Genomic DNA, 17,203 nt, shown 5'->3' on the forward strand with positions numbered 1-17,203 from the left:
TACTGGAGAGATATGTACAAAATCTTCGATCATTTAAAATATCTGACTCGAAAGGAAATTTAGATATTGCGTCAATAATGTAATTGTTCTCTTTTGCCGCTAGTAAACACTCGTGCAGTAATGCTGTTTCGATTAGGAACACTATATGCTACAGCAGTCCAAGACTCGTAAATCAAGTTCCATAATTTCTCTCAACTAACATATCAAGTCTATCAGACACATGTTATTTGATAGAGAGTACGACGTATTGATTTTACGATTGCATGATTGTAAGTGAATCTTCGGTTGTACGTTGCAGAGTGATCGGTTTCACTATAATACACAATGTGGTTCGCTTATTATACGCACCGAACACGTATGTGTAGGCATACGTTATATTTCGTAACGATATGTTCGACGTGTTCGCTTCAAAACTTTGAGAATGCAATATTAAAACATAATCGTCTTAGAATTATTTATACAGTAGGTGATTCAGCGTTGTTTTAAAAGTAAATAAACACGTTCTTCATGTAGTCTCCGTGACATTTTGATTAACTCTTTGATTATAGGCTTGTCTATAGTATTTGTTTTTTTTTATTGCGTTTGAATCATTTCAAATTCATTTATTTTTATTATTCAGATTCGCTGACGAATTCGAGAAATGTCGATCTAGGAATATTCAGAACGTTTGCAGGCATAGAGTGATAGCACTCTATCGTTTCTAGTATGTATAGTGAAAATTTTTTGGAATTCAAAAATTGTTTTAGCGAATATAATTTTCTGATAACTATAGCCTGGCTGAGACGAATACTATAGCGCTGGCGCGTCACTCTTAATTTCTCTAGAATGTAGGATTCAAAACGTCGTATATATATTAATCGCGTATAATTAAACTTTTTATATCAACAACATAAATTATAATTTGTATATAACAAGATCTTTACATCTCAATTGCAACTTCTAATAAATTCATACCGAACGCTTTCTTTACGCGTTTCTTCAACGATACCAACGTGTGCCTAACATCATAGATTAATTTGCATAAATTGAATAACTAGCTTTCAAATGAAAAAAGGTTTTTTGGTATGTGTGTCTTTCGTCGTAGTTTGTGTTTCTCTTTTCGGAGTATACATGTATACATATGGTTTGCAATAATTGTATACAAGAATTCCTCTAATCGGTTTCAAGTCTCGTGTAGGTTTATAGAAATAGCCTACCTTGCAATGATTGAGCACTCGCGAGTATTCAAACACGGTGTGTGTCTACACTTTTTTCCCAACAAGAATCAGGTAAAAATAAAGACTTGCGTTAACACGTTACACGTTTCGCATTCACCCTATAAATATCTACATGGCAACCATACGTCACTTACTCATCTTCGGATTTTCTTTTACTTCGTAAAGCAGTCTTCTTAGTTTAAACGAACCGAAGGATGTTCGTTGAAACACGCTGAATATTCATTTGACTATATTAATAATATATTTTTATAATAGTAATTAGATCTCGTTACCTTGGGAGTGTCGAAACGAATACAGCTTTCAAATGCAGGTAATACGCTAATTGGTGAAGCTGTATCGAAGGTGTCAAGCTGTCCAATCAATTTGCGCGACTCTCTATCGCTAACAATTTTCAAAATTTCACGTTAGCAATAACTAGACTGCAGATCTTTATGCAAAATATCCAATCGCAAGAGATAGAAACCAAATTGCGTGTTATTTCTTCCCTCAATGATTTTAATAGAGGATCTTCAATTTAAAAAATTTTCCAACAATTTTGCTATGAATGCATAAAGATCCGCGGTCTAGTAATAACAATCGCTCGGCAGCAAGCGATCGTAAACGGTAGAAAGCGCATGAACGAAATCTAAGAAATTCTCTACTGATTGCACGAACTCAATGGACAACTTAACACTAGTAGTCTCGTTAGATTTGAAGAGATTAAATCACCAGAGCGTGCTTAAGGCTTCGTTTCTCATGGACTCTACCTAAGGATCTAGTCACATGAAACTTTCTATTGCACACAATTAACACGTTGACCATAGGATTTCGAAGGAAGTTGTTTTCCATCGAACGAAACGAGAACCAATGGATTTCCTTCCGGGCTCCACCGGTGGACCGATGTCGCGCTTCACGATAAAAGACTCACTGCCGTTATGGACGTGAAAGTTTCCTCTTTCCTCAGCGGGGGCTCTTCTATTATTCGTCTGACTAGCGTCACGTTGGATTTTCTGTTTTACCTTGTCTCATCACCATAATACCTATGGAACCCCGGATTTTACGTAGCAGGTCTATTATGTCCGCTGTCGACATGTCTTTCACGTTTTCATCATTTACCTGAAACAAAAACACGCCGTCCTTGGAGTCTATTTATTACTTGTTCGTGTCATCCCAGTGAGCAATCTGCTCTTGATTTGCCATGAATCTGCCATCAATTCCATGCCGATTCGAGGACAGACCCTGTTTAGAGGGCAGGTCGGTCGCAGTAAAAGCGGACCTAACCTTGCTTTAAGAGTAAATATCGAGCAAAATACATTGAAAACACACATGAAACTTAAAATTATATAATCCAGAAATTTCAATAAAACTCGGGTTTCCCTCCTACAGCATGAGTTTACTCCAGTTTTGCCTGATATTTACTCTTAGAGCAAGATTAGGTTAGGGCTACTGACCTGCCCCCTACACGAGGGCAGGGTCTGTCCTGGTCTGTCCTGGTTTTGTCCTCGATTTTGGAAAAATTCTGCTTCAAGCACGGTCTAGGCAGCAAAATGACAACCTTCTGCTTGCAAAGTACGATTACAAATATTGATCGAACGTTTGCTGACTGAGATTTACATTAAACGGAAGACAGGTTCACATAATGTACCATCAAAAGCACGTCCCCTTGCTTCAGTCTTCCATCTTTAGCAGCGACACTGTCGGGATGGACAACCGATATAACTGTATGATCTCCTTCCGGTTGTAAGCTGAACCCAAGTCGGCTATTCCAGCCACGTGTCAGCTCTACCATGAACACCTATCGCAGAAATGTATATTTATTAGAATAATTCGAAGACCATCATTCTAAAAATAAGAATGATTTTTTCAAGCTTTGAATCGTCAAATAAGTTGAACGCATTTATTAATTCTACCTCGCTTCCTTGTTCAACTTCTTCGCTGGGGATAGCTGAATCCGTGGTATCCTTTCCGACGTTCTCCGCCTCTTTCTCACTTTTATCAATTCCGTCGTCCGGAGCAAACATCACGCCTTTCCACTTCAGTAAACCCTTGCTACCAGCCGGATCGTCCGCTCCCAAGATTTTTCCTGCGACAGATAGAAATCCCAAGTCAGAACGCGGGGAATTAATTATACTTCGGCCGGCAATTAAATTCTAATTTATACAACAGAACGAACTGGCATCGTTTCTTGCTCGACTCCGCTGTTAGAACTCGGTCCCACGTCACTGTTTGTTATTTCATCGAGACCGACTTCAAAGGAACAATTCGTCGCGAGTAGACTTGTTTACTGAACGAAGAATGCCACTGCACAATTCATTTATAGAGGCTGGTGTTGGTCACCGTATCAGCAAAAATGTTGGTCAATAGAGTATGAAAGACTGGATAAAAATGTTTAACAATCGCTCCAGCTGTTGTGCGCGAAATCAAGCTAGCTCGACAAGCCAGCAACAAGATATATTAACAGTTCCTATGCCACCGGAAGCGATAAGATAGCGCGCACGCGTTACACACGTATGAATTTCACTTATTATGTTCGAAAGAATTGTGCAATTATCTTCGGATTACTCAATAAATTGGAGACAATTGACTGATACGATAAGGAGAGACACTTCAATCGGTTTAGCATTTTTTTCTGTAAGCCTGCAAAGATACTTCTGACAGTTTCCTGGAAGGCTATTCCTGTTAGATGTCTCAAAGGACGCTAGTCCTTCATGCAATAATCTCTGGACCCTTACTCTTCAGCATCACTCCTAGCTTGACTTTATTTCCCAGAGTCAAGGACCCTATTTCTTTCATAGGCTACCAGTCGAATGGTGGGGGACGCTGGTAGGCACTGAGAACAGGGGAAAGAAACATGTGTCCCCGGTTCTGAGCTAGCTCAACGAAGAAGGTACCCTGAAGGATTGAATTTGGCGACTGAACGTGAGGTAGCATGATGAAATGAAGTGTGTATAGAGCTATGTACCTGGTATGTCCTGATCGCTGGAATGGGTAGCCTTGTTCTTGGTAGCAGCGTCGATACCGACGCCACAAGCTGGGTTGGCGCTTTGATACGCAGGGTTCTTGTAGCTGAACGCGGCCGTGCTCGAGCTATTCGTCGACGAGAGTACCGGCGGCATCGAGGCCGGCTCTGAAGGCAGATCGTTGTCATGGTCGTCGCTGGACAAGACGTTCGCCTCTCTCCTCTCGTAATCAGGCACCGATGTGTTCTCCCGTTCGTCTTGCTGCTCCTCGCCGGCAATCGCCTCACCTCCGGGATACTCGAGATCCGAGTCCTGGCTGCAGAACTGGAAATGAGGTTTCCCTTGGGGTGCCGATAAGTCGAGGAAACTCGGCCGCGACAGTGTCTTCGAGGAATCGCTCGAATCGCAAACGTCGTAGAGCGGCGGCGGATCGATTATGTCGGTTCCCGGTGTGTTTGGCTGGGAATTCGTTATCTGCGTCCTGATCGAGCACTGGTCGGAATCGGATGTCTCCGCCTGGCTGGCCGTTGACGTCGCCTGCACGCTCGAGTGCTTCTCCAAAGCTTCTGCAACGATCGGTATATAGCGGTTATATAGTATTGTTGCGTCGGGCTTTCCCGATCATTGTTCCGAATTGTTGGAAAATTATATTCTTCGCCAGAGAAGATACACCAGCGACTAACATTAAATTCATATTTACGGACACGTCTCCCCAATTGAATATGTACATTGACCACTTTCGGGAGAAGGTAAGGAAGGGGGCAGCACTAATGGGCCAGGTTTAGGGAACAGGGAAGGTTTGGAAAGGACTGGGGTAGGAGGATTTGGTTGTTTGACAAATTAGTTTATTACAGGAGGAGAGATGGGAGAGGATAGGAAACTTCAGGTACAACCTTGACCACTTTGAGTGCGAGGTCTTCCAGAAATGATTGTATTTCTGTGGGATTTGTATCAGGATCCGAATTATTCTCTATACCTTGATCATTCTCGGTAGGCGTACGGGTGGCAAGTCGACGGAGTCTCCTCGGGGAATTGCAAGACGCTCCAGGGGATTGCTTGCAACTGGAACCGCTCGAGGTGCCCGGAGATAGTTTCCGAACCGCCAGATCGCAGAGCATGTCTACTGCCTCTTGCCTGCAACAATATTTCTGTATTTTATCTTCCGGTCACGCGGAACGGGTTGTTAAACTCTTCGTCCCCCACTGATCTTCCGGTTTATTCGTCTCTGAGAGCTTGCGGCTCTAGCTTCATCAGGGCGTCAGGCTACTACTGTGCGTTTTGCAGTGCTTCGCTGGTATAGCTGGCTCGTGTTCTCCGGTTCATTGCTCACCAATCTGAAGACAGACTTTTTAATTGCCCGGCTGGCCCTGATGAAGCTGGCTGCTTGCTCGAGGTAACAGTTCCGAAATGACAAGGCTCGCGTCCGGAAACCTCAATCGTAAAAACGATCAGGTTATTGCATATGAAGTGTCCGATCTGCGACGTTGAACACGCGTGACCTTGTCCATATGGGAAGGTATTGATTAAAGTAGTCACTAGACTGCGGATCTTCATGCAAAATAAAAATGGATTTCATCCCTTAATGACTGTACAATATTTTACAATATTCTTAAATTTTTCTGCCAATCAATTAAAAGTTTCTCGACTCTATTACTGACTTACTGTATAAAAACACACATCGACGACGTCGACATAAGTTCGATTTGAAATTACAATTAGACATCTACGTATGATCTGAAGACAGGAGTCTAACGATCATCGTTGGCGTCTCAAAGATGTAAATTGATCGATCTGCAGGCGATTATAGCGTTTCTTGTCTTATAATCGGGCATTCCATATGCAACAATCTAACACAAGATGCCGGACTGGCTCAGCTGGCCAGTAGTTTACCAGTGAATTGATAGGTTAATTGCAAGGGGAGCAGGAGTTGATTGATCACTAATCTGCGCTGTTTGCTCGTTGAACCGCTTTATATTCGCTGGGAAAGTTCACCTTAAGCTGGTTCGTGGTGGACGGAGGGGATGATCGGGCTCGGTAGGCGAAAGCGCGGATACAGGGGTTTGCGCCAGATCCCTGTACAATCGAAGTTTCACGGTGGGACCGCATTGCCGCAGCAATTGGACAGCCTCTTCGTGGCTCATGGGGGACAATGGTGCACCGTCGACAGCGACTATTTTGTCCCCTGGTCGAATACGTCCGTCGCTTAATGCCGGCTCTCGCACTAATGCCCTCACGTAATGACCCAGCGCGCTGCTGTCCGCTTTCCTCAAAGTGAAGCCCAGACTGCCGCCGACTTTCGTCATCTCTATGTCGAATTCCTGTGACAAACCGGTCAACATACATTTTTCAGGTTATCATGTAATATCGTTGCGACTAGCCCCGCGCTCCGGACACCGATGCATCAGAAACGCAGGGGACTTTGCTGCCATTGCATCAGCAGCACTGTTCGTTAGCTAAGAGATACCGAAATCTAAATTGTAAACGAACTTCGATTGGATTCCTGTATTCCTCTCGAGAGTTGCCGGATATAACTGACAGTATATTCATTAATCATTGCTTTATGAATACCGGCGGAGAGCTGTCGAGTCTGCTGGCCGTGAACCAGGCCTTAATGGAAAAACAAATTCCCCGTTGCAACACACGAACATCGTCCCTCCAAATGTTGTCCATTACATTATTCATTTCTTTTTCGGTGACGCAAGAGAGGATTACAATCTCGAGATCAATCGACGAGTGCCAAACCAGATAAGATAAGGTAGTTATTGCGAATTGATAATCTACGTCCGCGGGAATTGTTGACAACGCAGCCGCGCGAAAGCGATACAATGGTTGTATAATAGCTTGTCGATAGTAGTTCCGCGCTATCCGGAGTTTCAATCTTTCGATTAGCAACCAAGGGGCCGGAAAATCGAGGAATTTCAGCGAGTCGGTGATCCAGGAAATTCGGCTGCCTATCGGGTCGCGAGTCGCAACAACCAAGGACTCCCGATGTAAGGGTGACTTACGCCGCAGGGTTCGATCTGAAGCGGCGGCAGGGGATTCAGTATTCGCAAAGGCGGGGGTGGTTCTCTTCTCGCTGGGGGTGGCGGCGGTGCCCCGGGTGGCGTGACATTCGTATCCCCAGGAAGTCTGCACACCACCAACTCCACGGTGCTCGGCGTCGTTCGTAGTACCTCCAAGGCCTCCTGCAACAAGTTGGATTCGCATCAGATTAAGGATTCGGAGAGACAGATCTCCTTGGACATCTTCAATCATTTCGATACCGCATCCTCTGTTAGCAATTGTACGTTATGACGCAAACTGGGTTGTGTTTCCGTTTACGTCCGTGCTCAGAATTGGATGAAATTTTGGGAATAGGTTCTTTCTTGACTAAAATGATGATTGTCAGAAGGATTTTTGGCGACTCGAAATTATGGATATAATTTAAAGAAAATTATTGCTATCACTGGCATTTTAAGGTGTCGGTACTACAGATTCCTGTGGACCCAAGTCCCATAAGGTGTCAGGTCTATTCCTATATCTCGTCTGTGGTCTAAGTAGAGAATGATTCAATTATAGATCACATGTGTGAATTTTTATGGCGCTATGAGGTCAACAAAGCTGGTGATGATCCATTTTTGCAATTAATTAAAGATATTAAATATGTATATTATGGAGATTAATATAAATGTTTTCAAAATTCCAATTGTTACACCAATTAATTGAATATCTACAATGGGAAGATTATGCGATCAGAATTAGTTAGGTTTAGGTGGCAGGGGGGGGGGGGCGGAGAGTCCACGCATACGAAAATACAGGAGTGGTGTCGGTAAGGTAGGGAGTGACATTGAAATGGTAAAAAAATTCTTTCGAGTCGTCAAAAATCCTTCTGACAATGATCATTTTAGTCAAAAAAGAACCTATTCCCAAAATTTCATCCAATTCTAGGCTAATGAGGACTTCTGTGGGCTGTGGGGTGAGTGCTTGCACCCATCTGATCGTAATCTATTGTTTAAGAAAACGGCACGGGTCGCCCGCCGTGGCTCCAGGACTCCTAACTTTCTCGAGACGACACCGGCGTGTGCGCCACCCGCGCAGGAGCCAAGTTATTTACACGATTCGAATTGCGATAGAGTTATCGAAGTTCTAGCATCAAGTTTTGCTGTTTACCATCGACGTGTTGTCCTACACGGGAAAGTACATACGACGAGCGACGGTGTGTTGCTCGACATAAACTGATATTATACCTGGATCCCCCGAGGACAGGCGGACGACTACACGCGAGATAGCGCGTCTATCTTCGCCCGCGAGTTCCGGACGTAGCTGCATTATGCTAATCGGATGCAAATTTCGAAGAGCTACGAGAAGACAAGCCTGCTGCGGAATCATCTAGAGCTGTATAGTTATTGGCATTTCGTCGCGAGCTGTTCCTCGCGTCGTCGTACTGGATTAACAGGAATCGGAGAGGACATCTTGGAAGACGGATACCATCTTTTTTTTGAATACCAACCGATCTCCGATTGATTGCAGACATTGTATTCAATGTAATTTTATGGAATCGATGAAGTAAATGATTTTTGTTAAGGAGACGCGAGGTTGGTCATAGCGGGTACAAGGCGGAACATGTTACATATGTGGCAACACCGCATCAATCCGATCAGCTACATACCACCACTTGTGTCAGTATGGACAGAGACAGAGCATACTTTTAGACTTTGCATGGAACAGAACCAATACCCATGTTCAGCATGGAACGGAACCTAGGACCCTTATTTAAGGTTCGGATTTGACCTTGGTCGAGCGAGAGTGTGGTGGCATAATGAGGAATCATCTAGCGGGCCTAGCTTCGGGCCCAGGTCGTGGGCCTACTCGTAACAGCAGAGAATAAGCCCAATGAGCAGTGGTGCCAGGTGAGGGGAATCACGGTGAGATGATGTACCCCCTTTCGCCCCCTCATGCCGTGGTCTAAGGTCTTAGTGGGGGACGTTGGAGTGTGCGCATGGTGCTGGAATAGGATAGTGGAAGGGGAAAAGGAGGAGAGTATTTGGCACCAGGGTTGGTGCAACTGGCATCACTGCCAATGAGGACGCAGGAGGCCCGATACGATGAGTCGCCCACCATCACGGGAATAAACCACCACGGTGGGGTCTTAGTGGGTATGCGTAGGGATGTAGTCCCGTTCCCAAATTTTCATGTAAGAGGGAGCCGAACCCCACACTACCCTCCAAAGTTCATCTTAGGGGGGTGTGTGTAACGACTCCACCGCCCTGAAACAAAAAAAGTTTCTGTTCCATGCTAAAATTGGGTCTGTGTACTGCACATGCGCAGTAGTAGACCGCAGATCACTTCAGATCGGACTGAGACAGCGTTGCCTTTACGATGTTCCGGCCGCGGGTCTATCCATCTCACTGAAACCCCCGGGAAATTTTGATCCGTGTGATTGTTGTTGATAAAACGCGGGCACTTCTGACACGGAGGTACACTTACATAATTGGTGAGACCGGTCAGGGGAATACCATTAGCAGCGAGGAGGATATCGCCAGGTTGAAGTTTATTGGACAAGGCCGCAGGTTGTTGAGGGAACAGTCTTTTTACTCGAACTGGTCCGGCGGTTCCTCCACCGGAAACGCTTAAGCCGAGTCCACGGCTACTCTTCTGCAACGTTACCCGGAACGTGCTCTCTGAAAATTAGACAAACTTCATTAGCCAAAGGGACGCGGAAACCTTTTTAGAAAATCGGGTCACGAACACGCACACTTTTTTTGCAATCGTTCCTTACACAGGGTGTCTCGAAAATGTACTTCCTTGAATCGGGTGATTCCCAGGATCGTTTTAAGGAACTTTTTCCTTTGCAGAAATGTTCTCCGTGGCTTCGTTCCGGAGTTATTAGGGAAAACACGGACCAATAAGGGCGTGGCTACTATGGGCGGATCCTGCCTCGGACAACGCCCCGCTATAGCTATAGCCGCGCTGTGATTGATCCGTGTTTTTCGCTAATAAGGTTCCTGAGACCATTTGAAGCGACATTTTCCTTTGCAATAATGGCCGCCGCGGTCTTGTTTAGGAGTTATTAACGAAAAACACGGACCAATCAGAGCGCGACCTAGACGCGTGTTCGCACAGTCGTGTTTTTCGTTAATAACTCCTCAACAAAGCCGCGGACAACATTTCTGCAAAGGAAAAAATTGCTTCAAATGACCTCGGGAATCACCTCTTGCGAGTACAACATTTTTGTATCATATTGATAATAAAGCGGGAAATTTTGATAAACGAGTGGGTGCATTTTCGAACGAGTGGGAGTCCGAGGGGGCAGAGGTGAAACAAGTGGATCGTTGTTGAAAACGGGCGTTGAACGAACGTTTAAATTGGTAAAACCGCTGGCGTTTTTTTGATCGCGTGAATTTTCCGAAATAGTAGCCAGCTCGTAATTTAGTGCGGCCGTCGGTGTGATGCATGACCTGATACGACGAATCGGGCCGGGTACTTGAACAATTATTTTTTACCCGTTATTTTATGCAGTGTCACTGTACCAGCTGCATATTTCAGGCGGTACAGCGAGCCTCGCAGCGCATAGTGTCACCCCTGCTAGTCGTAATTCTGCAGTGCGGTGTAACAAAAATATATTTTCACATAAGCGTATAAATAAACCGCGGAAGGTTACCTTTATTGCATTGGCCTGAATGTTTCTACCCTTTATTCGGCGCTGTTATACGCGAATATAGACACTGATTTTGGCAGAGGGATTTTCATCCTTAGCACTCGAGTGACGCTTCTGAGACGCCACTAAAAATTGCTATGTCATTATTCAAAATATTTTTAAGATTATTAAATCGTTCATATTTAGTAAATCACTAAATATTTATTTCAGAAATATGTATTTATAAAATGAGAAAAGGTCAATCAAGATCGGAAGAGATCCGAGTCAGAATGGATCCGAGTGCAAAGGATCACAAAATAAATCTCAAAAATACATTTCACGCACGGTAATCGCAGCAATTCCAACGGTTTTTATCAGTTCCTTTTTTTCGATCGCGGACTTAGCGTTGGCACGGCCAGCGCACCGGTTTGAAATAACTCGCCTTTTACCGGATATTGATCCGATCGAGAGGACATATTGCGTGTATTGTTCACTTCGTTCGCCATTCAAATCTGTCCCTCTCTTGGTCACGTTATTGTTCGGGATCGCGCAATGCCAATCTTTCCGAAAGGGCCGACCATTGTTCGAATTATTTCGAGAAGTCGTGGATTTTCTGATTCCGGTGATCGGAGTCGCTCTAAACATTTCCCGGACTCCAGGAAACGATATCGTCGTCGATCGTGATCCACAAACGAAGAACAATATATCGCCGATAGAATTTTAATTCGTCCGCGGATCGATATCCTTGTGGAGGAGACATTGTTTACGAAAATGTTGCTAACAGTTAGATTGCAAAAAATAGAAACTAAATTGAATGTTATTTCTTCTCTTAATGATTTTAATAGAGGGGAAATCGTATACTAACATCTTGAATTTTCAAAATTTTCCAGCAATTTCGTATTTCATCTACTCAATTTTGGTATAAATACATAAAGATCCGCAGTCTACTAATAATAATCGTAATCCATGGGCCCAATAAGTTTTTTATATAAAAATTTCATATTTATTTATTAACAATTAAGGGATTTTTACTCAGGTAAAAATCCAGGCTCTGGGCTAATACTGTTTAAGGCCCTGGGCTGACACTGTTTGAGGCCCTGGAATAACACTGAAGCCCTGGGCTAATTCTGTTTGAGGCCCTGGGCTAATTCTGTTTGAGGGTCCACCCAATTAACCTGAATTAAACCAATTACCAAAAATGTTTTTATAATTTACTATTTCTTAAGTTTTCACTTTTACTTGTTTTCATTTTTTAGCCCCCTTTGGCTAAACAGGGCCCTGGGCTGCAGCCAGAGTCGTCAGAGTCGCTAGATTACGCGTGTCCCCACGTGACATAAGGGCCCGGTCACGTGACGTCTTCCATCACCGCCCAATCACGGCCCAGTCACGTGACGCGTTTCGCCTCTGTGGTGAGTCACGTACCACACTGTCACGTGACAAATCCGGCAACTTTTTCCCCTCCTCGGCCAGCGATCATGCCGCAGTCACGTTAGATTTCCATGAATTCAGAATGTCAACCGGAACGTCTAGTTTACGCTAGGTTAGATTGCTCGGAAGTAATGGAGTGGATGGTTTTGTCGGCGTTTGATAAACGCCTCCGCGCCATTTAAATGTGTAATTCCGCGTGCACGGTGTTAATACTGGTAATAGAGCGTCGCTAATGTACTTACGTATTTACGTTCAAGTGTGGACCAACCTGGGCAATGAAATAATAGCGCGGCCAGCATAATCGCGGGAATTTATCGAGGACCAGACAGCTAGTATTGCCCGGCGGGAAAACGTCGCGGAATTTACCGATTCTGCGGACCAATTCAGTAAGGATACAAAAATATATGGTAATTATTTACAACGGGATCAATTCTCGCCGATTTCAGTGACCTTGAAATGTGTTATCAAGGTCATCATACTGCACAACTTTTGTCAGAACGTATCTCGCAAACCGAGGTCGTTCGGCGTTAACATATTCGGGAAAAAGTTGTTCGGAACCTTGATAACATATCTCAAGGTCATTGAAATTTAATACATTTTTATCGGACGTTGGTTCACGTTAATTCGATTGGTCAGAGTGAAAGAATTTTAATGTCCGTTCACGGCTAAGAGGACACTGTGTAAAATTAATGGGGTGGAAATAAATGAAGAATGAATCGAGTCTGGGAAGATCGATGGTCCTTTTCTTTTCTGCGCCTTCGAATATATTACTCCTTCAAAAGTTTGCTTCATTATCTCCGACGAAGACTCTCCACGGACGGCGATTCGAATATATGAAATATTTTCAGGAGTGATCCTTCGATTATTTAAATAAAAAGGGTATCGGTGACGTGGGACGAACGTGTTCGAATTTCAAACGATTTCTCGCGTTGGTAATATCCTGGCAAAACAGGAGAGAACGAGAGAGAGAGAGAGAGAGGGCTCGCGATTACTGTACGTATAGCTGCTCCCTTTGATACGATGTCAGAACCGACTTCCACTTCCGCAGGTGCTTCGATTTAGGCGAGATTAGATCTCCCGATCCTGTCCCGTGTTTAGTGGCCATATAAACGTTTATCGATGACGCGAAGATTCAATCGGATCCGTGTAACTACGAGTTTCGCCCGATAAGCGGCGCTAATTAACCAACATTCGGCCCTAGAAATTGATTTGCGCGGGCAACTCCCTTTGGGTTTTAGCACACGTCCTTTTGAACAATCAAAGCGTGGCATGAAGACGCTAATTGCGTGTATGCTTTGCCCGATGCTCTCGGAAATGAATGTTAATTCGATTTCTGGTTAAACTCGGTTGTTATGAAGTTGCCTCTACGCTCGCACTCCTGTTACCAGTCGGAACCGTTGCTATCCACGTATACCCGGTGTCTCGAACGAATAAGCTGCACTATTATTAGGTCGTTGCATACGTCCGATTCTAGAATGCTAATGTTAGATCAACACAGGGTGTCCCAAAATGTTGTGCTTGAAAGATATGGTTCCTGACGTCATTTGAAGAAACTTTTCCCTTTGAGAAAATACTCTTCGCAGCTTCGTTCAGGAGTTATTAAGAAAAAACCCGGACCAAAAAGGGCGTGGCTACTATGGGCGGATCCTAGCGCGGCCGATGCCCCACTCAGCTGCACCTGCGCTGTAATTGGTCCGTATTTTTCGCTAATAACTCCTGAACGAAGCCACGGAGAACATTTTCGTAAAGGAGAAAGTTACTTCGAATAACCTCGGGAGTCGCCCCTTTTAAGGAAGTACATTTTTGCGACACACTCTTAATTAAGATCACATCTTTAATTTCAAGTTAGACGTTTAATTCTATTAGCATGGAGCAGAATTTGCTGTCTTTGTCAGCGATTCGGCCATTAGTAGAAGACGTGAAGGAGTGGGGGTGCCACGTGACCCCTGCAAGTTTCTTACTGCCATCTCCTGATGGACGACCAGTACAAACGAACCGATCCGGTTCATTTTTCGTTGCACCGAAAGTTTGCATCGAGTCGAGCAGAACGGACAGGGGATCGGAGCTGCTCTTCGTCTTCCCGGAAACGAAAATGCATGCTCCGCATCAGCCCTTCCGCGAGGATTTATCCCGGGCTGCAATTTATTACGTAATCCCCGGGTGCAGTTGCTTATCACGGCGAAACTAGAACGGGACGTTTTTCTATTTATCAGCTTGACAACAGATTCGCCGGGGCGACCGTTGCAAATGCCGAGGGAGACCGTCGAAGAAGCTCGAAAACCACCGGAGTTGTTTCGAAACCAATCCCGAACATCTCGATCGGCGAGCGACACGTTAAATAATTTACGATGCTCCGGCGAATTCCACGCTCGCATGTTTTTGTAAACGGCCCGGGCACAACACGCTGTAAGATTCATGGTTTCGTCGCCTGTTCACTCGGCTCTCATTAGTCCGTTCGGTGAAAGCGTAACAACAAGATCGTGAACAAGTAGTGCCATGAAAGTACCAGTGTATTTCACTGCTAGAATCAACGCGTACATATCTAAACGGCACTCAATAAAAATGTCGAAGGCATTTTCGGGTACCCAATTACTCGCTTTTGACGCAAAAGCCTCGGTGACGTTCGGTTGCATCGATCGTAGAGTCTGTCCTTCCTTGTGCCCGAAACTTTTATCGTCAATTAAACCACTAAATACAGTTGAAATGATATCGTGTTTAGTCTTATTTTAATCAGAAAAATTCCACGAATATGTTGGTCAAAGTTCCATAAAAAAATAATGAAAAATACAGAAGATTAAATATTGGTGTTACATTGTGATGACGCACGGGCCTTTGAACTGTGCCGAGGACTGCGATTCTCCGCGTCGCATTAGTAGTGGTTCACACCGATATACCCGAGTCAAGATCAGATTACTAGCGTGGAGGGGATATTTTTTTGCGTCCATCGTGTAGCACCGTTTTGCGTCGATAGAGGATTTACTGGACTCGGGCACCCGAAGTCGAAGTCGGATCGAGTGGTGCTCCATTTTCGGGTACCCGAAATATCCGGGGAAAACACCCGACCAGAGTCCGAAATTTCGGGTACCCCACAAATGACCTTGAATTAGTCGACGCCTACAAACTTGTAGATTACCAGCAAAGCCGTATTAAAATTCGCAAAGCGTGACACAGATCTGAACTCCGTGAACAGTGACCCCGCTGTCGACTCCACCGCAGACGGTGAAACAATTTCGTATTCAAAACGCTTATTATTCGCGGGCATTATATCGTTTTTCGCGTGACCGTAAGTCCGCATCTCCGCGGTGAATGACGCGACGAATCTCATTATAAATGGCCGCCGGTTTCAATTTCGCCGGAGAGTTCGTTGGTCCCTGCCGTGTCCTCGTCAAATAACTAATCCCCGAATACTTTTCGACTGCGCCCTAACAATCTTCCGGAAAAGTGGAGAGCCATGTGACTGGAATTTCGCAACGGGGTGGAGGGTCCGCAGAGGGGGGCATTAAACCATGATAACGTGATCGCCATGACCCCGGCTATGAATTACCTCCACGGCTCGACGGAGGGTTGGAACCTGGCTATACCTGGAACCCTGTCGTGGTTGGCCGGACGTCCGTTTGGCTATTCCGTCGACGTAGGATCCTGATAACAACCTGCTCGGAATTACCGGTCGAACCCGCGCGTTGAGCTCGTGGGTTCGTGGTGCACGCTACCCGAAATTCCTCCGCACATCCGGACCTACCGCTCTGTTCGGGCCAAATTAGCCGGCAACATTCGAAAATTCTTCAATTATTTATGTCACCGTTGAAGCAAACAGCCTGGACGCTCTGCACGAGGGTCTCCGGAGGATCGTTGATCGACAGCTAAAACATTCTTTCCAGTTCGTTGCCGTTCTTGTAAATCGTAACGGGTCAAGGTAACTTTTAGAAAATCGTCGACGATCCTATTAACCCGTTCACATCATAAGGAAGAATGGGAAATAATGTTCTTAAAAAGCACTCGATACTTCAGTAATTGGCTGAACTTCATTTTCGCGAGAAATGATGAGAGAAAATTATGAGTGCTTAAAATTGAGAGACGTAACGAGTTTGGGCAGGTAAAGGCGCCGTCATGTTGCTCTGATGCACGGGGCCGCCACAAGCACGATGTCGATAACGTAGAGCTGCTATCTTTTTGGGTTGTTATTCGATTTCCTGTGACCTAACAGTAATTAAAATTTACAGAATTATATTATAACAGTGGTTCTCTTAAACTTAGTATCCCCTCTTGAACAACATATTTTTGCGGACCCCATCCCAACCCTAAGCATTTTACGTAGTTCTTGAGACTTAATTTGAAACATGAAACATTTTGAACACGAAAATGATTTTTTTTTTAGCAAAAATATCTGTTAATTGTTTCACGGACCTCCGGCAAAGACTACGCGGACCCTCACGGGTCCGCTGACTACAGTTTAAGAACCACTGTATTACAAGATCTCACAGAGAATGTATAGAAATGTGCAGAAATCTACGTTACCGACATCGCCATGAGCTTGTGGCGTCACTAGCAAAGCGGCACTAAAATTGCGTAACTTCAAACACCCATAACTTTTCAACAAGTGGGTCCCTAACATTGAAACTTGGACTGTCGGAATGTCCTCGTCGCAATCTACAGGATTAAATAAAAAAAGTCTGGATCCCGAACCAATAACTGTATGATTATCGTACGAAAGATGATCTCTAACTTTTTCCTTTCAGCACAGCACAGTTATCGAAGATCCTGATAAAACGTGGATATTCCTGTTTCTTCAGCGTTCGCGACATGTTTATCCATCTCCGCTAAAAACGTGAACGATAAAGTTTTACAGTCCCGGCATAAAACCGTCGGAATTACTGTTAAGGTCGCAGAGGTCTGCACTGAAAAGCGAATATCGTGTTAGATTCCCGGCTCCCCGATATCGATCACGCTTTTGACGTATAACTGCACATTTTCCGCCACCCGGTTATTCCCCGACTGCCGGTTGC

The 17,203-nt window shown here is 44.6% G+C and overlaps 1 protein-coding gene across 1 annotated transcript in view; it reads right to left on the minus strand.

The window, feature by feature from the left end:
* Positions 1-1,654: 1,654 nt before the first annotated feature.
* Positions 1,655-17,203, minus strand: part of LOC143213024 (uncharacterized) — a 122,230-nt gene continuing 106,681 nt past the window's right edge. Inside the window, exons 6-13 of the mRNA XM_076432459.1 lie at positions 9,623-9,816; positions 7,162-7,341; positions 6,149-6,474; positions 5,133-5,290; positions 4,159-4,722; positions 3,107-3,279; positions 2,842-2,991; positions 1,655-2,312 (exon numbers count right to left, since the gene is read on the minus strand). Coding sequence (XP_076288574.1) covers positions 2,193-2,312; positions 2,842-2,991; positions 3,107-3,279; positions 4,159-4,722; positions 5,133-5,290; positions 6,149-6,474; positions 7,162-7,341; positions 9,623-9,816 — 1,865 coding nt within the window. The 3' untranslated portion in view covers positions 1,655-2,192. The remainder of the gene's footprint in view (positions 2,313-2,841; positions 2,992-3,106; positions 3,280-4,158; positions 4,723-5,132; positions 5,291-6,148; positions 6,475-7,161; positions 7,342-9,622; positions 9,817-17,203) is intronic.

Source organism: Lasioglossum baleicum, chromosome 10 (assembly GCF_051020765.1).
Source record: "Lasioglossum baleicum chromosome 10, iyLasBale1, whole genome shotgun sequence".
In the NCBI taxonomy this organism is placed as follows: Eukaryota; Metazoa; Arthropoda; class Insecta; order Hymenoptera; family Halictidae; genus Lasioglossum; species Lasioglossum baleicum.